We start from the raw sequence: 26,908 nt of genomic DNA on the forward strand, positions 1-26,908 counted from the left end.
TGGTTGAAAAGTTGAACAATGCATAATAATCTTATTAACAACAAGACACAGCTGTATCTTCATTCTATTAAAGATACAATCATTTTAGCTTCATATTTCTTCATGTAAATAACATGTAGCTGTCCACTGATGGCCCAAATATCTACAACAGTATACAGTTACTGGTTACAGGATTTTTAAGCACTTTTTACCGCAACAAGTTTTCTTTTTCCAAGGACAACATGATGTTCTTATCTGTGATGCACATACAGTATGTTTTTGTGCCTTTAGCATAAAAATACAATAAACTATTCTCATTAAATTATAGACTAGTAACTCACTTGTTCTACAGCAGTCATGAACATTTAGTGTATACATGTATTCCAGTCATTTTCTTTTTTCATATTTAATTTCAAGCACTTTTAAACACAAAAAGAGGCTGATGTTCAAGGTCAGCGGTGCCCAACCAGTCACTCGCAAGATGGGTTGGCCAAAATATTAAAGTGACCATATCCTACAAATTTTAATCATACACATTTTAATAAACACAGACGATGTCAGATTATCGCCTCACACCTGTTTATTTTACAAGACAGCAATAGTTATATAATGTACAATTAAAAATGTAGAATTTAGAAAATGTAGAAAGTCACATTCCTATGATATTTCCAGGTTTTCCATGACTGTGAAAACTGATTTAAATACAATATGTTTTTTGTTTTTTGTTTTTAAATCATGATAAATTACAGGCAGCACAACAAATACTACCATGTTGTATAAATACTTAATACATAATTTTTTTCAGCTTAAGGTCATTCGATTTACAGTAAAGAAATACATAATAATGCAAAATAAAGGGTTCCCACTCTTTTTGACCAATGAATTTCCATTATTTTTGTTGTTGTTTGTGATGTCTGAAAACAGATTTTTTTTAAAGATCATTTTGATTCAGACTGATTCGCTAAGGAATCATTTAGACTGATTTGTAAACCATTTTGTTCATTTAACCCTTTAAGTTCGGATGGGCCGCCAACAGTCAAAATATTAATAACTACAGTCTTGAGCAACACTAAATATGTATCATTTGAAAGTTTAGAAGCTCTACTTTCCAATGCATGTAGACATTATGCCCAAAACTGAACAAGTGCTTTGAAATTTGCAGACGAATCAGAAATGTTCCATTTTGATCATTTATAAAACATCTGCACTGTACATATTATTACAATCAGTAAAAACATCAAACTGATCAAATAGTCATGTGTCATATGTTATTGGAAAGCTCTGAAAGAGTAGAATACAACCAGTCTATTTGTTTTACTCACAGACAAAAATATAGTGAGTAATAGCTAAGTATATGTGTTTGACAATTATGTTGGTGTTGCTTGTATGCCATGTTTTTGCTTATAACTTCACGAAATATAAATGGAACATAAAACATCACTTACCATTACTTAGAGGAGGTGATTATCTTTCAAACAAGTCCAGACACAAGATAATCGGATGCATAGATCATTAGATAATCCACATGAAGCACAATGTTACATATGACCACCAGGAGATGGTGCCAAATACATGACACAGACTCAATGATGACTCAAATGACACAGAATGAAACTCATTCTGTGAAATCTCATTACTAAAATCATGTCTGCATGCTATACAAACCTTTAGTCATTGTTGTGTTTGCATGTGTAATTAGTTCTTATGTACAATTATTATGTTTTATTTATTCGGAGAGGTTTTTGGACACTATGATAAATTATATTTGTAATGTTATAACTTTTGATTGCTTTGTCGTATCAACAAAATTTTTCTCAGAAACATTGGATATGATTGGAAACAAAACAAAAGCAGTTTTTCGGAGCCAACTTATTTACACCCAGAGATATACAACGATCAGCCACAACATTAAAACCATCAGCCTAATATTGTGTAGGTCCCCCTCGTGCCTCCAAAACAGCACCAACCCGCATCTTATAATAGCATTCAGAGATGATATTCTTCTCATCACAATTGTACAGAGCGGTTATCTGAGTTACCGTAGACTTTGTCAGTTCAAACCAGTCTGGTCATTCTCTGTTGACCTCTCTCATCAACAAGGCGTTTCCATCCACAGAACTGCTGCTCACTGGATGTTTTTAGTTTTTGGCCTCATTCAGAGTAAATTCTAGAGACTGTTGTGTGTGAAACTCCCAGGAGATCAGCAGTTACAGAAATACTCAAACCAGCCCGTCTGGCACCAACAATCATGCCACGGTCCAAATCACTGAGATCACATTTTTCCCCATTCTGATGGTTGATGTGAACATTAACTGAAGCTCCTGACCCATATCTGCATGATTTATTCACTGCACTGCTGCCACACGATTGGCTGATTAGATAATCACATGGATGATTGTTGGTGCCAGATGGGCTGGTTTGAGTATTTCTGTAACTGCTGATCTCCTGGGAGTTTCACACACAACAGTCTCTAGAATTTACTCCGAATGTATCATAATCTATATCATTAAAGTATTTGAAAGGTTTTCTTAACAGTGATACCAAACACTTGACCCTCCTTGCTTTTTTATGTTTTTTTTTTTTTTTTTTGTCGAGTTATAAGTCTTTAATTTTGGGTATGCCACTAAAACAGGAAATCTTTAAAAACACCTTCAGAGTTTAAAGGGTAAACTGCAACGAACGGCTCAAAAGACGTATTCGCCCACAATCTGACATCTTGGATATTTATTCATGATAGAAATTTCAATTACTTCAATTTCAAATTACAATTTTAAAATTCCCTGATATTTCCAGGTTTTCCATGACCACAGGAAAATATAATTTCATATTTTTTCTTTAGATTTTGGAGTGAAATATGGACATATTCTTGACAGGTTTTGTGAGATTCACCCCTGTACTGTTGATACTTTCTCTTGTGCATGCAGACACAGTACCTGTGACGTTGGTGCGCTGGAGGAGAGATGCGGACCTTCTCCTATACGCGCTGCAGCTCGTGGGTCAGACGAGCTGATGAGAACAGGTGCACTGATCTCCATCGAGTGTCTGTTGTTTCCCAGCACCTGCGCCGAACGCTGCGTCATACTCAATGCCGTAAACGAGTGCCGCTTCTTTGTGTTCTTCTTGCCTTCAATGTGCCGGTGGATGCCCGTGCTGCCTGACCCATTTCCGTTACAGCTCACAGCCGTGCTGGGACCAGAACTTGAGCCGGCCGCGGGGGAACCCGGGTCAGTACTCGGGCCTGGTATCGGTGATGGTTTGTCCATCTCCATCAGTTGCTTAGCCGTCTCATTTAACTGCAGGAAAAACCGAGAAAATAATTAACAAATAAATGAATTAGGGAATAAATGCAACAAGTCCAAGACAACATCAAAAGTTTTCAAGGAACAGTTCATCCAAATATAAAAATTCTGTCATTATTTACTCATCCTCATGTATATCCAAACCTGTTTCTTCTTCTGTGAAACACAATTGAGATGTTTGGCAGAATGTCTGAGCTGCTGTTTTCCATTCAACTACAGTAGATTTTTACAGTCAAGCTCCAAAAGAAAAAAGAAGCATAATAACGTAGTCCATATCAGGATCAGAAAGTAACTTTTTTATTATGGGGCAATCCTTGCCCCCTGGATCTGATTTTAGGGGCATTTTACCTTTATAATGGCATTTAAAAAAAAATTAATAATAAAAATAAAATAAAATAAAAAAACAGCGTGTCATACTTTTATGTAAAATGTAATCAATTTATTAATGTAAATTCCAAATTGATACAGTAAGGTTGTTACCTATGAGTTAAAATCTCATTTAGTGATAATACTTTCATTATTAGGCTTAGAAAAAATAAATATTACAAAATATATCAGATAATACAAATTAAAAAAAAGAGGGAATTCATTATCACATTTCTTCACAACATTTTGAATTTCAGGGCATTTTTGTCACTATAAGCTCCCATTAATTTCTGACACTTGTCCATCTGACTCGTGCACTATATTTCAAGTCTTCTTTAGTAAAAAGTGCAGCATGAACATTCTGCTAAACCAGCTTCCAGAAGAGGTCAGATGAGCTCCAACAGTAGCCACATCTGTTTAGCTGTGCATTCACTGACTGACTGCACTGCATCATTTTATTCTGTATTCTTTTTATTTTTTATTTATTTGAATAATTTGTACTTATTTTTTTTATTCATTTTTATTACTTTTTAATCTCATTCCTTGTTCTTAATTGGTTTTAAAATTAATTTTATTTTGTATTTTCTTCATCATTTATATGTAAAGCACTTTGAATTGCCATTGTGCATGAAATGTGCCTAAACATTTACACTTAAAAAAAAAAAGAATTTTCTTACCGAGTATTTTTGTCATTTTTCAGTAAAAATATCTTAACATTATTAAAGCAAGATACATTTAATTGAGAAGCAAAAGAACTAAAGATATAACAAAATATATTAATGTTTATGCTTATGACAAGAAAACTATTTGAAAACTAAAACTATTTGCCAATGGGTTACGAAAAAAATACTTACTTCAAAAGGAAAACAAGTTGATTTTTCTTACCCCTTTGGCACACAGTTTTTTTCTTGTTTTAAGCATATATAAATATATATATAAATTTATTTGTGTGTGATTTTTAAGTCACTGCAAAAGGTGCCGGTGGAAGAAGTTGGAGTTAGGGAACACAAAACTTATTGCGAGGGAACACAAAACATATTGCGAGTAAATGCAAAACTTACTGCGAGTGAACGCAAACTATTGCGAGGGAACACAAAACTTACTGTGAGTGAATGCAAAACTTACCGGTGGAAGAAGTTGGAGAGAGTAAAATGTTTGGATTTTGTTTTTGTTTTTTTTTTCGGTTTTTTTTTCCGACCACTTCACCAACTTACTGCGAGTGAATGCAAAACTTATTGCAAGGAAATGCAAAACTTATTGCGAGGGAACGCAAAACTTACTGCGAGGGAACGCTAAACTTATTGTGAGGGAACGCAAAACATACTGCGAGGGAATGCAACACTTACTGCTTGTGAACGTAAAACTTAATGCGAGGGAACGCAAAATTTATTGCAAGGGAACGCAAAACTTACTGCAAGGGAATGCAAAACTTATTAAGAGGGAATGCAAAACTTATTACGAGGGAACGCAAAACGTATTGCGAGGGAATGCAAACTAATGCAAGGGAACGCAAAACTTACTGCGAGTGAATGCAAAACTGCAAAACTGATTGCAAGGGAAAGCAAAACTTATTATGAGGGAATGTAAAACTTACTGCGAGTGAATGCAAAAAGTATTGCGAGGGAACACAAAACTTACTGCGAGTGAACGCAAAACTTACTGCGAGTGAACGCAAAACTGCAAAACTGATTGCAAGGGAAAGCAAAACTTATTATGAGGGAATGCAAAACTTACTGTGAGTGAATGCAAAACGTATTGCGAGGGAATGCAAAACTTACTGCGAGTGAGCGCAAAACTTACTGCGAGTGAATGCAAAATTATTGCGAGTGAACGCAAAATTATTGCGAAGGAACGCAACAACTTATTGCGAGGGAACGCAAAACTATTGGGAGTGAATGCAAACTATTACGAGGGAACGCAAAACTTATTGCAAGTGAAGCAAACTATTGCGAGGGAACGCAAAACTTATTGCGAGGGAACGCAAAACTTATTGCAAGTGAACGCAAACTATTGCAAGGGAACGCAAAACTTACTGCGAGTGAACGCAAAACTGCAAAACTGATTGCAAGGGAAAGCAAAACTTATTATGAGGGAATGTAAAACTTACTGCGAGTGAATGCAAAAAGTATTGCGAGAGAACACAAAACTTACTGCGAGTGAACGCAAAACTTACTGCGAGTGAACGCAAAACTGCAAAACTGATTGCAAGGGAAAGCAAAACTTATTATGAGGGAATGCAAAACTTACTGTGAGTGAATGCAAAACGTATTGCGAGGGAATGCAAAATTTACTGCGAGTGAGCGCAAAACTTACTGCGAGTGAGCGCAAAACTTACTGCGAGTGAATGCAAAATTATTGCGAGTGAACGCAAAATTATTGCGAGTGAACACAAAACTTACTGTGAGGGAACGCAAAACTTGTGAGTGAACGCAAACTATTATGAGGGAATGCAAAACTTACTTCTAAGGAACGCAAAACTTACTGCGAAGGAACGCAAAAACTTATTGCGAGGGAACGCAAAACTATTGGGAGTGAATGCAAACTATTACGAGGGAACGCAAAACTTATTGCAAGTGAAGCAAACTATTGCGAGGGAACGCAAAACTTATTGCGAGGGAACGCAAAACTTATTGCAAGTGAACGCAAACTATTGCGAGGGAACGCAAAACTTATTGCAAGCGAACGCAAACTATTGCAATGGAACGCAAAACTTATTGCAAGTGAACGCAAACTATTGCAAGGGAATGCAAAACTTACTGCGAGTGAATGCAAAACTTACTGTGAGGGAATGCAAAACGGCAAAACTTATTGCGAGGGAATGCAAACCTTACTGCAAGGGAACGCAAAACTTACTGCGAGTGAATGCAAAACTTACTGTGAGGGAACGCAAAACGGCAAAACTTATTGCGAGGGAACGCAAAACTATTGTGAGGGAACACAAAACTTATTGCAAGTGAACGCAAACTATTGCAAGGGAACGCAAAACTTACTGTGAGTGAATGCAAAACTTACTTTGAGGGAACGCAAAACGGCAAAACTTATTGCGAAGGAACACAAAACTTATTGCTAGGGAACACAAACTATTGCAAGCGAACGCAAAACTTACTGCGAGTGAATGCAAACTATTTCTGAAAAAACATTCCTGCCCTGTCCTCCAAGGGCCTCCGTAGAAATCATCTGTATTTTAATGTATCAAAAGCTTTATTAAAATGTAAAAAAAATAAAATACATTTAACAGAATGCACATTTTCAGGTTTCCTACACTTTTATGAACACCAGATTCATACATTATATACTGAATGCCTCTTAGATAATAAACCAAATATAATGTTTAATGTGCTTCATGTAACAATACCTTTTCTTTGAGCTCAATTTAAATATTATTAGTTTCAATTTGTCTCAATTTTTAGGTCCACAGTATTGTGTACATCAGCTTAAAGTATCAATCTAAGACCAAAGGGAAAGCAGAATTTGAAACACTGATAATTAATATAAGCTAATGTTTCTAGAAATAGCCCATGTTGTGTGTATGACAACATGATTATGAGTAATTCATACTGAAAAATCTAAAGAAAACTCTACATAATTTTTGCTACTTCATTGGTAATTCAGGAATTGAACTAGAATGTTCAAGGCATTCTCACTTCATTTCAGAATGGCACACAATACTGTTATTCACAACTGGCTCTTGTAGTTTGTGGTCTGTGATTCACTCAAATCCTTGAGCTACAAGCTTTCTTGAAAAAACATCTGTCATTCAGACTGCAAATGTTCTCTTTTGATGAACGCCAGGCCTCTATATAAGCTCAAACAAAACCAGATGTCAAACACTAAATCTCTTTTGTTTGGACTCCTAAGACAAACAGATCAAACATGACTCAAGCCCTTTGTTTCAATTCATTTCTGTAAATAAATATGCTAATAGTATGGTAATGGTATGTAAATGAGTCTGATTGATTGACCCCACAGTCGCTGTGGTGTTCTCTGTGGAATAGTGCACATCTCTTCTGAAGGTCATAATATTATTACTCTGACATCAGGTTATAATTTCAGAGGGTCCAAATGAATTAATCACATGCATAATGCACAAACCTGACACTGAGACAATCTATTTAACATCATAATCCGCTTGAGACAAAGACAAATTTCAATTGTGCCAGAACATCAAAAAAGTGTAATCGGCATTGCTGTGAAAAATAACGTAACCCCTTAAACTCTGGGGCATTTTTGGGCTGTCATCCGCAATGTTTTACACTCAAATTTAAAATCTCACCATTCACACATACTGTGGACTAATTACAAAACATTTGTCACATTTTTCAGAGAACCCCTCAAACAAACAAAAAAAGACTCTCTCTATATATAATAATATTGTACGTTTTTATAATCTTATGATAAACAGATTTATTTATTTTTTTGTCCTAACTTTGTAAACATTTAATTCTGGTTCTGTTCACTCTACCAGCAGCCAGCATCCATCACAATATACAGATCTGAAATGTAGGTGGCGCTCTAACTCATTTTAGTCCTCACAGATGTGCTCATCCATAGACATTCAGTCTAATTTTCAGTTCAGGCACCACCCTCATTATTTCATTGAATATCTCGGCCTCTGAGTGTCATTAGAAAGCTAAGATCCTCCCCTTTGTGATGATATATAACACTTTATTATCAATAGTCAAAAACATATTTTTCTGATGATTTGTTTTGCATGCTTTTCCTTCTGGATGGCATATTTTGTTCTGGACATCTAAGATATAACATTGGATTATTCAGTCAGGCAAGCTCACAGACAAGCAAAAAATGGCTAAGGTAAAAGCAAACAAAGTTTTTAGCAATTTGGGGCTTACAGCAGCCGTTATCAGAGCATAAACAAGACGTTTGTATTTGATGACAGACAGAAATCATATTTCACTTTGTGATTGTTTTGAAAATCTTTCGAACTGTGTATTAGAGCAACAAAATAACTATACAGCCATATTCCTGAGAATGAGAGCTTTCATTTGATATATGACTTGTCCATTTAAGTGCTATGTGAAGGACTTTTATTTTCATATAAATATTTCTATCCCATTACCTCTGGGGGGGGCTATTTTGCGATGCAAATTTTTTGAGGCCTTATTTTGTTGTTTTAAGTAACATCAATGCAGAAGTGATGGTTATCTCTGAAAAGTTCGGATTCTAAGCTTTCAAAGGATACCTCATATGCCTGACTTATGTATACGGAGACTTTAACGTTATAAATGTAAACTTTTTTTGCAATATAGCACAACCCCCCCGCCGAAACAAACGGAAAAAGTCACACACTTAAGGCCTTTGCACACCAAACGCGAATTTTCGCCACGATCAACATTTTGAATTGAAACAATGGATTCGTAACGAGCCATTATGACCTGGAGCGAACATTTTTTCTCATATGGGTTCTCTTAACATGTAAATGATATTGCTGCATCACTGCCTTGCATCCTCTTTAAAAAGTATCTGATCTTACGTGGATTGTCTTCATAATGTATTCCATATTGCTGCATTTTTTGCCTTTGCATTTAATCTTACGTGTGTTCTCTTATATCTTTACTATAATAATATGGAGTGGTGGTGGTGTAGTGGACTAAAGCACTGAACTGGTAATCAGAAGGTTGCTGGTTCAATCCCCACAACCACCACCACTGTGTCCTTGAGCAAGACACTTAACTCCAGATTGCTCCAGGGGGATTGTCCCTGTAATAAGGGCACTGTAAGTCGCTTTGGATAAAAGCGTCTGCCAAATGCGTAAATGTAAATAATATATATTGCAGCATCTTTGCCTTTGTATCACTTTTTTAATAAACAACTTTACAGATCATAAGTGTTTTTTTTTTTTTTTTGTCAAATATTATTAATATTAATACTATTGCTGTGACTTGCAGTTCACTTTGTGTGCCTTAAGAAAAACTAAATTGTTACTGCTGTGCTCTTTTTAATAATCATTAACAACCTCGTCTGTCATTAGCAGTATTAAAGTATCTAATAATGGGTCAGACTGAAGATGGGTTTTGTTAGGTAAGATCTCTTAAAGCATTTAAATTTCATCATGTTTAATTAGTAACATGCAGGGTTTGTAGATGTACATGGCAATAACACAGAATCAGACATTTGTTTTAAGAGTCATTCTGAGTGTGCATTACGCAGTGATTTTAAACAAATGCACTTAACACAAGTTTATACAGTATGCTTGATATATGAACATAACCAGAGTTGCTCCAAATTATAACATTTGAACCGTCAACCCTTTAAACCACGTGAAAAAAAAAAATCATCAAAATATTAACAACTATAGTCCAACCAACACAAAATAGGTGCTGTTTGAAAGCCTAGAAGCTCTACTTTCCAATACATGTAGACATTATGACCAAAACTGAACACTTTGAAATTTGCAGATAAATCAGAAATGTTCCGTTTTGATCATTTATGAAAAACAAAATTTACACTGTACATATTATTGCAATCAGTAAAAACATCAATCTGATCAAATAGTCATGTGTCATATGTTGTTGGAAAGCTCTCGAGGAGTAGAATACAACCAGCCTATTTGTTTCACTCACAGATAAAAATATAGTGAGTAATAGTTAAGTATATGTCTTTGACAATTATGTTGGTGTTGCTCATATGCCACGTTTTTGCTTATAACTTCACAAAAATAAACAGAACGAATATATCATATCATTACTTAGAGGAGGTGATTATCTTTCAAACGAGATCGCACAAGATAATCAGATGCATAGATCATTAGATAATCCACATGAAGCACAATGTTACATATGACCACCAGGAGATGGCGCCAAATACATGACACAGACTCAATGATGACACAAATGACACAGAATGAAACTCATTCTGTGAAATCTCATTACTAAAATCATGTCTGCATGCTATACAAACCTTTAGTCATTGTTGTGTTTGCATGTGTAATTAGTTCTTATGTACAATTATTATGTTTTATTTGTTTGGAGATGTTTTTGGACACTATGATAAATTATATTTGTAATGTTATAACTTTTGATTGCTTTGTCGTATCAACACAAAAGTTTTCTCAGATACAGCTGAAATGATTGGAAGCAAAAACAAAAGCAGATTTTTCAGAGCCATCTTATTTACACACAGAGATATATAATGTCAAATCAGAAAAATAATAATAATAAAAAAAAAAAAAAAGAAAATTCAGCAGTTTCTTAGGCTGACAGTCTCAAAATGTATCATAATCTATATCATTAAAATGTTTTGAAATATTTTCTTTACAATGATACCAAACACTTGACCCTCCTTATTTTTTAGTTTGTTTTTTAGTCTTTAATTTTAGGTATGCCACGGAAACAAAAAATCTTTAAAAATACCTTCAGAGCTTAAAGGGTAAAACTGTTTTTTTACACTCGATTCTTTCTAATCTCCCCTCAGACTGTGTATATATGATAATACTCAGTCAACTTGTCCAGCAGGTGAACTGAAATAGATTGTAAAGTGTCTCAAAAGTTTTCTTTCTTGTTGAGCAAACAAACAACACACTCGTCATCGCTGCTTCAGCTGGTAGAGAGATGCGTTTTATTTTTTCGATCTGCTCGCTAGAGAATCGTTTACTATTCTTGTGTGTTTTGCAAACTTGTCAAGTGGCTATTTCTTGTAACCCGGTGATGGGCGGAGGGCCATCTCAAAGGTGCGTTGAGCCACCTACCGTACCAGGGTTAAATTGCTTGTCGATTAGCGCCACCTATGTGTTAACGGCGAACATTCGCTTAGCTTTCTATGTGAAAGGGCCATTCGTCAGTGATTCGTGTTCGCCTTTGGTGTGCAAAGGCCTTAAGTAGAGGAGAAATCATTAGGCACCTCACGATCTGATTCTATTTAGGGAGAATTTAAAGATTTTTGGACAATTCTTGGTGTAATAAACATCATCTTGAATTGAATGTTTCTGAAACCAAATACAAGCTTGTAACTGAAATGTTTTGTCTCGTGTGTGCTTTAATAAGCAGACCTTTTAAAAATTAATTTACAATTCCGATTATGCATGTTTTGAGAAACATCGTGATGCATTGGTGAAATCACCTCTAATCCTATAGGACTTTGGCACTAAGTTGAAATCTGTATATCTATATAGAATATATTTGAACATTATGTTAATCATACAGTGTGTGTCTAGTGAAATAATACTAACCGTTGTGTAATTATGTGTAATTAAAGCGCTGCAGCACCACAGAACATGTGCCCTTTACAGAAGCAGCAGCAGCTGTTGTTTCTTGTGGGTCACATGACTCTTTCTTCGCTTCAGTGTTGGGCAGTTAATTCGCTCCCAGTGCAATCAGCATCATCACTGCAGTCGTGAACTTTCAAACTGTGCACGAGAAGTGTTGTTATTACAGGTCACGCTCTCGCAGCTCTCATGTGCTAGTGAAATGTTTAGAAGTCTCGCAGCCGCAGGTCCTGCACTAATTGTTCCAATAATAGAGCCAATCACACGCTGTAATTATGCCACAGGAAGATGACAAAAATAAAATCACAAAGCAGCAAATCCGCAGCTAAATAATGACAGGCTGTCACCAGCCGTGCTGAAATAACTCTGTGTCACATGAGCAGAGACTGCTGGGAATAAAGAGTGCGATATGAGAACTATTTATACGTAACTCTACATGTGAAGTCTATTTTAATGCGTGCCATGTGTGCGTCGACTCTGAATGTACGTGTGAGTTTGTTTTATAAACCTCCTGGGACTCATGCATGTAAGCAACTCGCATCTGTCACGAGTAAGACAAGCATCTCTCACCGCTGTAATCTCTCATTGTAATCACAATTCTGCTTTGTTCATTTGTGCATTTAAAGGAGTGTTTAGAGCAAATTCAAACACAAATGTTGCAGGTTTTCTTCTCTGGATGTATTTCAAGAACTTGTCAAGAAACCGTACAGTATATAATTCACCCCAGAATCAAAAGAAGGAAATTAGAAATTCTATTTTGCTTAAAGAAAATATATACAGTAGGGCTGAATAAAAATGATTAATTTTCCAATTAATCACGATCTTCATTTGAACGATTCCACTATCAGTTCTTAAAATCCCATTTTTGTCTTTCATGCATATTGAGGTAAGCCTAATTGCTGTTTGTAACATTTGTATTCTTTTCATGCGCATTTATTATACACTAAAATGTTGTAAAATTTTGTAAAGTATACCTTATTAAACAATTGCTGTTTGTGTAATGTTGTAAATAAATGTTCTTCATGCATTCAAGTTAGTGCTTTTACATTTATTATGAGACGGTTTATACAGATTTGACAAAATACATTATTTATTTATTATAAACTATAATTAAAATGCAAGAGAACATTTAGGCTGAATATCAATTTTAAAATGTTACATTTATGAAACATATATGGTTACATGCAGAAATGAACACGGGCCAGTTCTGGCGCGCTGTCCATTGTAGCTACGGCCCGATTCCGTCTTAACTCCGGCACAACGTTGGCACATCACCGATCGATTGATTCCCGAAATTGGCCTTATTTAATGCCACTGTTACGAGCCCCTGCTCTTTTGCTTTTGTGTTTCCTATCTGAGTCTACCAATTAGATGGGGGCAGAGACTCTAATAAGTCTTGCCTATTTAAGAGGTGCTGACTGCACTTCAGGCTGCTGCCGCAGGAAACCCACTTCAGTGTTTGTTTGCTGTTGTTTTGATTTCTTTTCTTTTAGAAGGAAGGTGAGTTTGTCTCTTGCATGATAAACCTTAAGCATATTAATATGGCATACACGAGACTGACATTTTCAGTCTGGCGTGTGAATGATGTAATCGGTCTCACTGACTTTCTTTGCCACGCATATAGGGACCAGAGAATTGGGCTGACAAGGCTGAACCTTGAACGGGCAATAATACCAATACTTCAACAGCTTCCCTATTATACAGTTTCTTCATGCCGGTTTGAGCAGCTGACAGAGACTTCCAAGCAAAAAAGCAAGAATAATGCAATCGGTCTCTGAAGCGACTAACATAGTCCAAAACATTCATCTTTGGACTCAAGTCAATCTCTAACATTTTCTCTTTGAGAAGTTTAAGTGGACTTCTAAAAGTGTGCCCAAAAGCTAACTCTGCCGGACTGAAACCAAGAGATTCCTGTACCATTTCGTATATTGCAAATAAAACTAATGGAACTCCCTCGTCCCACGTTTTCTCTGTATCCATGCAGTACTTTCTAAACATCGATTTTAATGTCTGATGGAATCTTTAAAGGACTCCCTGCCTTTCCGGATGATACACACTAGACACTCTGTGAGAAATTGTTAAAGACTTCAAAACTTGGGGGGCTTGGGTAGCTCGGAGAGTATTGACGCTGACTACCACCCCTTGAGTCACGAGTTCGAATCCAGGGTGTGCTGAGTGACTCCAGCCAGGTCTCCTAAGCATGTAGAGTCACATGGGGTAACACCCTCGTGGTCGTGATTAGTGGTTCTCGCTCTCAGTGGGGCGTGTGGTAAGTTGTGTGTGGATCATGGAGAGTAGCATGAGCCTCCACATGCTGTGAGTCTCCGCGGTGTCATGCACAACGAGTCACGTGATAAGATGCACGGATTGACGGTCTCAGAAGCGGAGGCAACTGAGACTTGTCCTCCGCCACCCGGATTGACGTTATTAACCACGCCACCACGAGGACCTACTAAGTAGTGGGAATTAGGCATTCCAAATTGGGAGAAAAGGGGATAAAAAAAAAATAAATAAAAAAAACGTAAAAACTTGTGTAAACAGCCATGACAGGAAATTAGTACCCTGTTCTGTTTGTATCATTTTAGGAAGTCCGGGTAGAGAAAAACTTGATCAGTGTTATCACAATAACAGGTGCTGTGATTTTTCGCAATGAAATTGCTTTGGGAAAACGTGTAGCCGTACACATAATCATAAGCAAAAATTGATTACCGGACATGGTTTTAAGTAAAGGTCTGACTCAATCAACAATCACATGTTCGAATGCTTCACCTATAACTGGAATAGGTGAAACCGGAGCAAGGGGAATCAGCTGATTCGGCTTACCTGTTAACTGACAGGTGTGACAAGTACAACAAAACTTCGCAACATCTCTCTTTAATCCTGGCCAAAAGAAAATGCCTGAGAATGCAGTTACATGTCTTCGTCACTCCCAAATGACCAGACAGTAGGTGTTCATGTGCTAAGCATAACACATGCTGCCGGTAAGCATTTGGAATCACAATTTGATATACTGCGTTCCAACCCAGGTCAACACTAGAACACAACTTACGCATCAACACGTAGGTAACAACTAAGTAAGCAGTTGTTATATTTTTATCGACATCGGGACTGACAGCAGTAACGAAACATTTACTCAGTGACTGATCCTTCTTTTGCACAGCAATAACCTGAGAGCGAGTGACAGACAACTTTAAAGTGTCAGAGCTATTCATGGTACCTTCAGATCCCTTTTGAACCATCTTCCTGCTCAGAGGTCAACTCTAGATTATACTGAGGTAATGTCACATCATCTGCAAACATCGGTGCCATAAAAGAATCTGACAAGTGAATATGATCACTTATAGCACACGTGAAGGCACACGCAGGAAACACATCTGGATAAACTCTGGACAAGTCATCTGAGACTGAAAACACACTGGGTGTGTCAAATACTGTGAACACTGGCATCACCTTACCTCCTGCTAGATCATTCCCCAGAATAAAAGTTGTTCCTTTTGATCAGCAGAATTACCAGTTAGCAAGATTAACCCTGTCATCAGAAAAAGTTTGTAACTGGAGTTAGGAGCGTTTTCATTTTCTGCTGAACTGGTCAACTCAGGAACAGAAGCATTTTTTACCAACCCAACACTTTTGGCATGTGGTTGTTGCTGCTTGCGCTGCAATTAAATGACCTGGTTTATGACAATAAAAACACTCCCTATCCTCTTTAGGATGTGAGGGACCTGATTTTAATCAAAGAGAATGAGCCTGAGAAGGTGTAACCGCTACAGTCTTCTCTGTGCATACACATGAAAATACACTTTTGTGCACGAGCACCAGAGATAGAGTAGAACACACTTCCTGGGCTTTACCTACAACCTACATGGGAGTAAAAGAGCCTACACATCCAATATACATTAAATATACACAATAATCATTAAAATAAGATTCCCCCTCCATTTCTCTAAAGTTCTACTAAAGCTCTACATTCTACTAATGCAATGTGTTTACTTACATCAAATGTATCTGGTGCTGGTGGTGGAGTGGCAACCGAGGAGACATTAGAGACTTGAGTGAGGATCAGCTGCGCAGCTGAGCCACCGACAATCTTCATTGCTTCTAGCTTGAGCTGTCGCATTTTTACCTGTTTCTCAGCCTCAGTCTCAAGACCGTGTACCTGAAGACGCAGGTCCATTTCGGCTTGACGCTCTTGGGCTTTCTCCCGCGCTTCCATTTCCAAGTGAGCAAGATGGACCTTTAGTCATGTCTCCTCCTTAGAACCCATGGAAGCAGGTGAAAATGATCAAAGGGTGGTAAGCCAACCCTGACCTCGACCTCCGCCTCAGTCATGGTTACCGACTCACTTCACACCTCACCTGGCTCAGCATCACAAGGTGTACCCGCGTCAGCACCAACCGGTCCTGCTGCCTCTACTGCACCTGGCACAACCAGTACATTTAACTCTACCAGCTTATTCAACAGCACATTTGTAATCTCCTTCTTAAGAGACTGCTTCAATACAGAAATCTGGTTATGACCTGCGATGCTCAACATGTCGTCCTTCCTGCATTTATCAAATTGTCCTAGAGTTGGATTTTTAATAAAGGTTTGCAAATTAAACGAAGCCATAGCTATTCCTCCTATCCAACACACTACAAACAAGACAATACACAACCTTAATCCAACATGCGTCAAGCCACTACTCTGCTCAACAAGCATGACCCCAGCACAAAAATAGTGGAAATAATGCCTCGGGATGGGCCAATATATATCCCGGACGAGCCCCCAATTTATGTTACGACCCAAGGTTGGGACCAACATAAGAAGCCGTCAAAGTTGAAAACAAAAAGATCACAATGGCCATGGTAAAAAAAATATAAATAAGGATGTTTATTTAAAAAAAGAGCAGGGGCTCGTAGCAGGCACTTTTCCAGGGACTGCTTTCATAACATGCTCCGTTTCACACCAAGGCCACAGACCAGTAACGCGCCTGTTGGACGTCTGTTAGAAGGTAAAAGTGTTGCAAAACTCGAGAGTTTGTAGATTTAAATTTGAAAACTTGTAAAAATTTGTACAAGCAAATCAATACTTATTATGCAAGTAAAAGTTTTCTATTGGCTCATTCTGTGTATTTTGTGTACAAAGATGAGATCCACACATTCTATTTTTCATTTCATGTCTCTTTTAATATCCTTTCTGTCATTTACAGTCCGTTGGTGATCAAAAAGGTAAAAAGAAACATTAAGGGCCCTATTTTAAGAGCGCTAGCATTAAGCGCAGTGCTATGCTTTAAGTCATAAGCTCAAAGTCAGCGGGTATGCCATGAAGTTTTGGTATTTTCGTGCAAGCATGCGCTACGTCAAGGCACGAGTGGGTTTAGCGAAATCGCCAGTGCAACACGCAAATGGGCTGTGTCAAGTACAATTTAATTCTGAGGTTCGTCTCCGGCACGGTTTGCTTCCTTTTATATAGTCTAAATCAAATCCAAACATTTTATTCTCTCCAAATTCTTCCACTGGTCCCTTTTACAGTGACTTAAAAATCACTTTAAGACAACAGGTGGAAAATTACTAGTAAATACAATTTTAAATATACAAGAACAATAATACATATAAAGAAGTAGTAGTTTTATTTATATAGCGCCTTTCCCGAAGCTCAAGGTCGCTTTACAATAAGTACATTTCAGAAATACATTTCATAACATGAGAAGCGATACAAGATACATAAAACAATATATATACTGTATATATAACCATAACAATAATAATAATAAAAAAAAAAAGAAAAACATGACCTATAGACAGTTTAACACAAATCTCATAAATATTTGTTATACAAAAAGACTACAACAGTAATTGTTAGGGACATACCTTAATGTTCCACTATATTTTCAGAATTGGACCTGAACTTTATTAACACCTGCTGGTTGAATCTCCAAACTGCAAATGCAGAAACTGAATTTAAACTTTGCACTGAGTTAAGACGTGGTATTGAACAGTGGCGAACCGTGCATTTTAAGTCTAGGCCTTCAGTGTGATTCCTGCCATTAAGAAAACACAGTTTCACAATGAATAAGACACTCTATGCCTTTGGGCATCATACATTATGTCACAGCTAACTAATAATACCAACTGACATTTTAAAAACACGTCCATGCACGAAAGCCAAAACTTGATCCGACACTGAATGCTCAAGCAGCCTAATTTACACTTAGAAAACTCCTGATGTTGCTATAACAAAGCAAAAAGCACTTACCAATTTACTTGAAGTGAAAAATCAGCCCTTCTTTCCTGTTTAATAAATTAAGCAATCACGCGGTCCTGCAGAACATCTCGTGTTTTTAAATCCATAAGGATCTCTTTCTCAACGGCAATACCGGCAGTGATGACAGCCGACTCGTCAGACAGCTTGATCTTACGCTTTTCGCTCTTGAATTACGTACATCGCGTAAAGCGTGATTGCGTCACTCAAGGCCAGCTAGACATGGACATATCCTAAAGACAACACCCACCAAGAACAAATAAATCAATCTGATTGGCTGATGAACCTGACAATCTGACATTAGATGCGCATTCATTTGCACTTTTGAGGGATTCTGTAGAAATTCTGAAGGCCTGACTAGGTGGAGCTCAAACTCACGTGCTGCTTCAGCATATGATTTGTGAAGCAGCCATCATGCTTCACTTGTAAGTATCAAGGAATAAATTCTGACTGGATAAACTTTTCATTTTTCCCTATTTGTTTGTAGAGTAATTAGGAGTGGAAAGCCATTAGAAATGCATAGGCAAAAAGGTGATTGAGAATGAAAGGATGAAAAAATAAGTATTTATTAGGCACGTAAGGCCAGCAGAGAAGGCTTTGGCCCTGAGAATTCGCCACTGGTATCGAAATGTCTTAGTGCAACGACCAAATTCTGAGAAAAATAGCAAATTGCGCTTTGCGGCACTTCAGTAACTTACAATACACACACAGTTTGTGCATATACACCCACAGTAGCGCAAACACTCCTTCACACGCCAACTTGTACTTTGCGCTGGCACGAAAATGGGATAAGACGTTGTGCAATCACGAAAATAGAGCCTTAATTCTAATAACACATTGCATGGATGAGATAGAAAAAAACTGCAACTTCTCTCTTTAATGTACAATCCTGCATACAATATTGTGTGAAGTTATATATATGACTACTATAGATAGGTGAAGATGCCCCTTTAATATCTTTTTTAATTTTCAGTTTCATTACACGCCGTCAAAAGTCTGGTGAGTAAAAACAAAAATGTACTATCCAATGGTGATTCTTTCTCCAACTTGTCCTTAGAGGGTTGAATGTCTCTTTTAATATCCTTTCTGTTCTTCACAGTCAGTTGTTGATCAACAAAAGTATCATTTAATTCTAATCATACATAGATGCGGTAAAGAAGCCATTAATATGTGCTCACATTAAACACTTCTGTGTGATGCTCGCTGAACTGACAATATTCTTTCTTTTTTCTAAATCAAAAATTTTCATATATGAAATGTAACATATGCAATTTCAAGACAACATATTTATTGAATGAATACATGGAATTAGTACTTAAAAAAAAAAAAAACATGTAACATGAATTAAGTTTATAACGTGAAGCATAATCAACGTTTTTCAGGCAAGTGAGATCAAATCTTGTTCTAAGTTTTGAGGCACGTAGCAAGTAAACTATATATCCATGAGCAAAACTGTATATTCTGCTTGTTTTATGCTTGTAAAATAATCTGTATCCTCTTGAGACCCCGTGTCCACCTGCATGGACATTACGTTTTGGCTTGGCTATACGCAACACATAATTTCATTTCATTTAAACCGACTGATCTCAGTTCAGGAGACTCTGTGCTGTCAGTAAGCACGTGAAGTGCTTACTTGAAGTTGCACTCACGCGCTCGTGCGAATCCAGTGCTAGTCTCAATCTCCTGACAGTTTAAATGGCCTGGATCGCCTGCTTGGATTGACACAGACTGACCATCATGATTTGTGAATCAGAGGAACTTTTGATCCTGAGGTTTTTGATTCTGGCTGATGGAATATGCGCTTCAGAGAAAAATATTAGATGAGTGCTTGACGGGAAGAAAACGCTGGATTTTCATGAGGTTCATGAAATACATCTGTTTAGATGAGATATCTGCATATTTGCAGATGGTATATAATATTAGTTTTATTTATATTTGCATTTTATCATTAGAAAATAAAGTTTCAGGGAACTGTTGAGGAGAGGCTGATAGAATACGTGCTTCAGAGGAAGATAAATGAGCACTACACAGGATGCTGGATCTGCTCAAGTTTTGTGAGGTTGGTTTATTAAAATATCCTATATTTACTGTGCATTATCACATTTAGAATCAATGAATGCATCCAAAAGCTGAAAAATGTGTCTTTCAGAGGCTTTATATGGAGTTAGGATGAACATAAGTTGCATTTCAAACTGTTCTGAGACCAGTGCAGACAGACAGCACACTGGAGGTTAAGTCATTCACTAAATAGGGAGCAAGGGAGCATCCTATAGCTCTCTATGCATCTAAGTGCATTCACTCCTAAAATCTGATCAAAAGTTCAGTTTCAGGCTGCAGATGATGTTTGGATCACTCAACATGTTTGACAGACATGTGACAATGATAATCAGTACATAGATTCAGAATTTATAATGTATCATTTTATTTTAACATGGTTGACAGTGATTGGATGATGCTGGACATTACTTTGAATCAGAATTAATTATGCAAATTTCTGATATAATGTCGGTGTGACGAGGAGGAGGGTGGGGCCAGGCCGTGAATACGCACGCCTGGCCCCCAATCAGGCTAATCAGCCGAGGAGAGGGATAAGTGCAGCGGGATGCAGCAGTTCGAGAGAGAGAGAGCCACACGCAGCTGCTGTGTGTGCGTTTAAGCTTTGTGTCTTTTTAAGTTCTTATTAAAATATTACTTTGACTGTTCAGCTGGTTCCCGCCTCCTCCTTTCCCCATTTGAACCTTGTTACAGTCGGGTTGCCCTCTTTCCCCATTATTGTTCTGTCTTGCCCTGGAACCATTAGCAGCTGCGATAAGAAAGGAGGATGATTTTCCAGGGGTGGTGGCGTGAGGTATGGCACATAAACTTTTGCTTTACACATATTATATTTTATTATTTGTCTCCGACCCTACTAGATCTATGTCTTGCCTCCACAGAATTATTAATTCCTTTTCTAAGTTCTCAGGATACAGAGTTAATTGGTCTAAATCCGAAGCTTTGACTCTGAAAGCGTACTGCCCTTTAATGGCTTTCCAGCCGGGCGCCTTCCAGTGGCCCAAACAGGGCATTAAGTATTTGGGCATTTTATTCCCAGCAAATTTGTCTGATTTAGTTAAGAGTTCATTTTGACCCTTTAATAAAACGGTTTTCGAGCGATATGGGCAGGTGGGCTTCATTACATTTATCTATGATTGGAAAGGTTAATGTTATTAAAATGAATTTTGTATTCCAAAATTCAACAACCTGCTACAATCTCTCCCTGTAGATGTCCCCCTCTCTTATTTCAAATAATCTGATAGCATAGCGAAGTCCTGGATTCCCAGATCTCAGTTCTTTAGGTATTTACAGCTGCGCCACCTTCTCTGTACTATTTTTGGGAGTAGCATACACCCCCCTAAAGTGGCAGTTACTCTGGGATTGGTGATTACTGCTTTTGGAAAAGGTCATGAGGCATCAGTGTATTACTCCCTGCTAATTCAGAGTCTGGGGGACGGCGCTTTAACCTCTCTCAAGAGATTGCGGGAGAAAGATTTAAACTTGGTATTGGAGGAGGGAGTGTGAGCTAGGATTTAAAAAACATCAAGTCTACATCTAGAGATGCAAGGGTACGTCTGATGCAATTTAAGATTTTACATCGATTATACTGGACACCCTCTAGATTGTATAGACTTGGTCTTAAAGACACAGCCACCTGCTGGCGATGCCAATCAGAAGATGGAGACACAACCCATATGTTAAGATACAAGAATTTTGGTTGAGGGTTCAAATATGTATGTGTGTGGGGACAGCCACTTAAAAATTTGGGTCATAGCCGGAGTTATGGTTGGCAGACGAATTATTCTTAGGGGGTGGAAGACAGCTGGGGCACCCTAGTTTCGGGAGTGGTGCGGGGAGATGGGCGGGGTGGCAGCAATTGAGGAGGCGTGTTTGGGTTGGGGGTGGGGGGGAATGTTCGGGGGGAGGGGTTTAATTTATATAACTGATTCTGTATTTTATGTTGTGTTTATTTGTCTTATGATGGAATCAATAAAAAATGTTAATAACAAAATTTCTGATGTAATGTCTGTAACGTCTCAAAAACATGAACAGGGTTGGGAAGGTTACTTTTAAAAAGTATTCCGCTACAGATTACAGAATACATGCTGTAAAATGTCATTTGTAACGTATTCCAAATCAGTAACGTAATCATACTTTGGATTATTCTTCAGTACTGGCAAATTTTTCACTTGTTTAGACTATAAACAAGTAAATAAAGTAAGAAAATTCACTTAAATTTATCTTGCTTTAAGGATTTTTTGATATTTTTACAGAAAAACAATATTTATATTCTCATTAAGAATAAGATTTTTGCAGTACATCTTTGCTTTCATATCAAAGGTCTTCCAAGAGTAAAAAAAGTTATGCTCCAACGTGCATTTTCGGCATAGATATATTGGTTGAATCTTTCTATACTATGTTAAAGGCTACATGGGTTAGCATTTCTTTTTAAAAATACCCTAACCACATGATAAACATTGACAAGTTGTTTCTGCATGCAGTTTTATGTCAGAATAAGCAGTAAGGTCTGACTATGCGAGTCTATTCGTTGGCGACTTTCTCTCATTTAATGGCATTCCTCCAACAGTTTTTGTACAGTTAAACGTCTAGAGTGATCCCACATGCCTTGAAATCCCTCTGTAGACTCAGCATTACTGTAAGAGGAGCTGATGGGATATTAACCATGACAGGAAATGATTGATTAATGTTAAGTCGTCCGCAGCCATTGTGCAGCTCTCCACAGAAACGCATCATGATTTAAACAAATTTGATGTACGTCTCACCTGCAGCTGCGCTACACGCTACACTTTACAGTGCCATAAACAGATGAAATGCCAGTGAAAAGTTAACAGTGAACCGCATCGTGACATTTGAATGAGGACAAACAGCCCATCAGCGCATCTGAAATTACATCGTTAAAACAGCATCATTACTGAGTCAGATCTCACCGTGACTGTGTGCTAATGAGGAGAGATTTTAAACGAGGTTAAAAGAGGAACTAAAGATAAACCTCATTTATTTTCTCATTTTCCTCAGGTGAGATGTGGAGGAGAGGAGATTGAGTTCACCACGGTCTGGCACGTTCTAATAAACCTGTTGGAAATTCTTTGAATTAGATGCCGGATTAGGAAAATTCAGCTGATGTGTTGCAGCTCTAATGATCGACTCACTGCTGTCTGTAACAACCATGAGAACAATTACATCCCTAAACCAGTTAAGACCTCAGACTGGACGCCTGTGAAGCAGAAAAGTAGTGTTTGTACCACATAAGACATGAAACGCCGTGTGACAGTCACAGCAGCACCAAACACCAGCTGAGACCTGTGATCCAGAACACCATCAACAACAAACACCAGAAACACTGGCGTGAAGTGATATGAGAAGATTATTTGTGCTTCTCTCACAGCTCTTCTCTTGATCTCTGTATTCACCTCTGTTTGCATTTCTTCTGACTCCTCCATGATGACATATTTCAGACTAGGACTAAAAACAACAATAATAATATCTAGATAAGTGGTGATTGCCATGGACAAAACTCATTACCATAATGTCTCACCAAGGGCCTCAGTACACTGCCACAAGTTAAAGAGCCCACCCCCATGAATCTATAATGTTCTATGGTTGCTAGGCTGTTACTAGGGTGTTCTATGTGGTTGCTAAAACATTGCAAAGTGGTTGCTAGGATGTTCTGAGTGATTTCTAGGGCATTGTTTAGTGGTTCCTAGGGTGTTGCTAGTATGTTCTAGGTGGTTGCTAGGGCATTAATAGTTAGTTGATAGGCAGTTGCGAGGGTGTTCTGGGTGGTTGCTAGGGTGTTGCCAAGTGGTTCCTAGGGCATTGCTAGGGTATTAATAGGTAGTTGCTAGGCAGTTGCCAGGGTGTTCTGGGTGGTTGCTAAGGCATTGCGAAGTGGTTGCTAGGGTGTTCACAGTGGTGGCTAGGGCGTTGCTAGGCAGTTGATAGGGTGTTCTGGGTGGTTGCTTAGGCATTGCGAAGTGGTCACTAGGGTGTTGCTTAGTGGTTCATAAAGCATTGCTAGGGTGTACTTGGTGGTTGCTAGGGCATAAATAGGTAGTTGTTAGGCAATTGCTAGGGTGTTCTGTGTGGTTGTTAGGGTATTGCTAGGTGGTTCCTAGAACATTGCTAGGGGGTTCTGGGTGATTGCTAAGGCATTAATAGATAGTTACTAGGCAGTTACTAGGGTGTTCTGGGTTGTTGCTAAGGCATTACAAAGTGGTTGCTAGGGTGTTCTGAATGGTTGCTAGGGCTTTGCTAGGTGGTTCCTAGGGCATTGCTAGGGTGTTCTGGGTGGTTGCTAGGGCATTAATATGTAGTTGCTAAGTAGTTGCTAGGGTGTTCTGGGTGGTTGCTAAGTCAATGTGAAGTGGTTGCTAGGTGGTTCCTAGGGTGTTGCTAGGGTGATTGCTAGGATATTAATTGGTAGTTGCTAGGCAGTTGCTAGGGTGTTCTGGGTGGTAGCTAAGGCTTTGCAAAGTGGTCGCTAGGATGTTGCTTGGTGATTTATAAAGCATTGCTAGGGTGTTCTAGGTGGTTGCTAGGGTATTGTTATGTGGTTCCTAGAACGTTGCTAGGGTGTTCTGGGTGATTGCTAGGGCATTAATAGGTAGTTGCTAGGCAGTCGATCAGGTGTTCTGGGTGGTTGCTAAGACATTGTGAAGTGGTTGCCAAGGTGTTCTGAGTGGTCATTTGGGTATTGCTAGGTCATTCCTAGAATGTTGCTAGGATGTTCTGGGTGATTGCAAGGGTATTAATAGGTAGTTGCTAGGCAGTCGATAAGGTGTTCTGGGTGGTTGCTAAGGCATTGCGAAGTGGTTGCCAGGGTGTTCTGAGTGGTCACTAGGGCTTTGCTAGGTGGATCCTAGGGAGTTGCTATGGTGTTCTGGGTGGTTGATAGGGCATAAATAGGTAGTTGCTATATTTACATTTACTGTACATTTAGTCATTTAGCAGACACTTTTATCCAAAGTGACTTACAAATGAGATACATATCAAGCAATTTGTCATGCAAAGTTTAACAACATCTGCAGTATAGGACTGCCAAGTTCTCACAGTGGCTGGAGTAGTAAAGGTGCTAGCACAGGAGATGACAGGCAATTATTTTTTTGTACATTAAGTGCAGGTTAAGAGCAGTAGTATGTGCAGTTAATGTGGGTTGGTTAAGTGCTTGTGAGACAAGCTGTGTTTTCTGGTTCTTGAATGTTGAGAAGGTAACAGCAGATCATGTGGAGTTTGGAAGTTCATTCCACCACAGAGGAGCAGAGAAAATGAACGATCATAAAATAACCTTTTTGTGATGGGACCACCAGGCGTCGCTCATTCATAGACTGCAGAGAGCGAGTTGGAGCATAGACCTGAAGAAGGGAATTGAAGTAAGAGGGTGCGGTTCCATTGGCTGTCCTGAAAGCCAGAGTCAAAGCCTTGAATTTGATGCAGGCAGCTACAGGTATCCAGTGGAGTGAAATCAAGAGTGGGGTGACATGAGCCTTTTTTGGCTGATTGAAGACCAGAATTGCTGCTGCATTCTGGACCATCTGCTGTGGCTTAATTGTGTTAGCTGGAAGGCCAGCCAACAGAGCATTGCAGTAGTCCAGTCTTGAAATGACCAAAGCTTGGACCAGGAGCTACAGGTATGTAGCATATTCAGACTGGAAAGGTCTGATTTTCCTGATGTTGTAAAGCGTGAACCTGCAAGACTGGGCAGTTGATGAGATCTGGGCAGTGAAATTAAACTGGTCATCTACCACCACTCCAGGTTCCGGGCTGTTTTGGTTGGTGTTAGTGTACTTGAAACAAGATGAATAGTGAGGTTGTGGTCAACAGATGGGTTGGCTGGGATCACGAGGAGTTCTGTCTTGGCAATGTCGTTCCTTCATCCAGGCCAAAATGTCTGAGAGCTAAGCTAAGACAGTAGGGTCATCAGGCTGGAACGACAGGAAGAGCTTTGTATTATCTGCGTAGCAGTGGTAGGAAAAGCCATGTGCCTCAATAACCAGTCTGAGTAATGTTGTGTACATAGAGAAGAGGAGGAGTCCAAGCACTGATCCTTGAGGAACCCCAGTGGTCAGCTGGTGTGTCTTGGACACCTCTCTTCTCCAGGAGACCTTGAACAATCTGCCAGTGAAATATGACTCAAACCATCCAAGCGCAGTTCCTGTGATGCCCAGGTCAGAGAGGGTGGACTGGAGAATCTTGTGGTTCACTGTGTCAAAGGCAGCAGACAAGTCAAGGAGGATGAGGATGGATGATTTGGAGTTAGCTCTTGCCAGTCGCAGGGTTTCAGCGACTGACAAGAGGGCAGTCTCTGTTGAGTGTCCTTTTTTGAAGCCAGACTGATGTCTGTCAAGTAGGTTGTTCTGTGAGAGAAAAGCAGACAACTGGTTGAACACGACCCTCTCAAGAGTTTTAGACAGGAATGGTTTGAGTGAGGTAGTCTGTAGTTGTCGACTGCTGTGGGGTTATGTGTTGTTTTTTAAGCAGTGGGGTTGCTTGAGCCTGCTTGAATGTATTGGGACAGTTTCCAGTTGTGAGAGATGCGTTGATAATGAGTGTGGGTAAGATCGATGGAGAGGCAGTTTGCATAAGATGGGAGGGGATAGGGTCAAGAGGACAGGTGGTAGGACAGTTAGAAAGAAGCACTTTGGAGACCTCAGTCTCGGAGAGAGGGGAGAAAGAGGAGAACAGAGGATGGGATGTTGGAAGAGAGTACCCGTGTGTGTTAGGTGTAGAGAACTGGCTGCTAATGCTTGCT

At 38.6% G+C, this 26,908-nt stretch overlaps 2 protein-coding genes across 2 annotated transcripts in view; one reads left to right on the forward strand and one right to left on the reverse strand.

The window, feature by feature from the left end:
- LOC127446978 (neuroligin-4, X-linked-like) overlaps positions 1-26,908 on the forward strand; it is a 760,753-nt gene that overhangs the window by 465,513 nt on the left and 268,332 nt on the right. The gene's annotated exons all lie outside the window — the stretch shown is intronic.
- LOC127446977 (E3 ubiquitin-protein ligase SH3RF3-like) overlaps positions 1-26,908 on the reverse strand; it is a 218,324-nt gene that overhangs the window by 37,235 nt on the left and 154,181 nt on the right. The window contains exon 4 of the mRNA XM_051708392.1: positions 2,906-3,272. Coding sequence (XP_051564352.1) covers positions 2,906-3,272 — 367 coding nt within the window. The remainder of the gene's footprint in view (positions 1-2,905; positions 3,273-26,908) is intronic.

This window comes from Myxocyprinus asiaticus, chromosome 10 (genome assembly GCF_019703515.2).
Source record: "Myxocyprinus asiaticus isolate MX2 ecotype Aquarium Trade chromosome 10, UBuf_Myxa_2, whole genome shotgun sequence".
NCBI lineage: Eukaryota > Metazoa > Chordata > Actinopteri > Cypriniformes > Catostomidae > Myxocyprinus > Myxocyprinus asiaticus.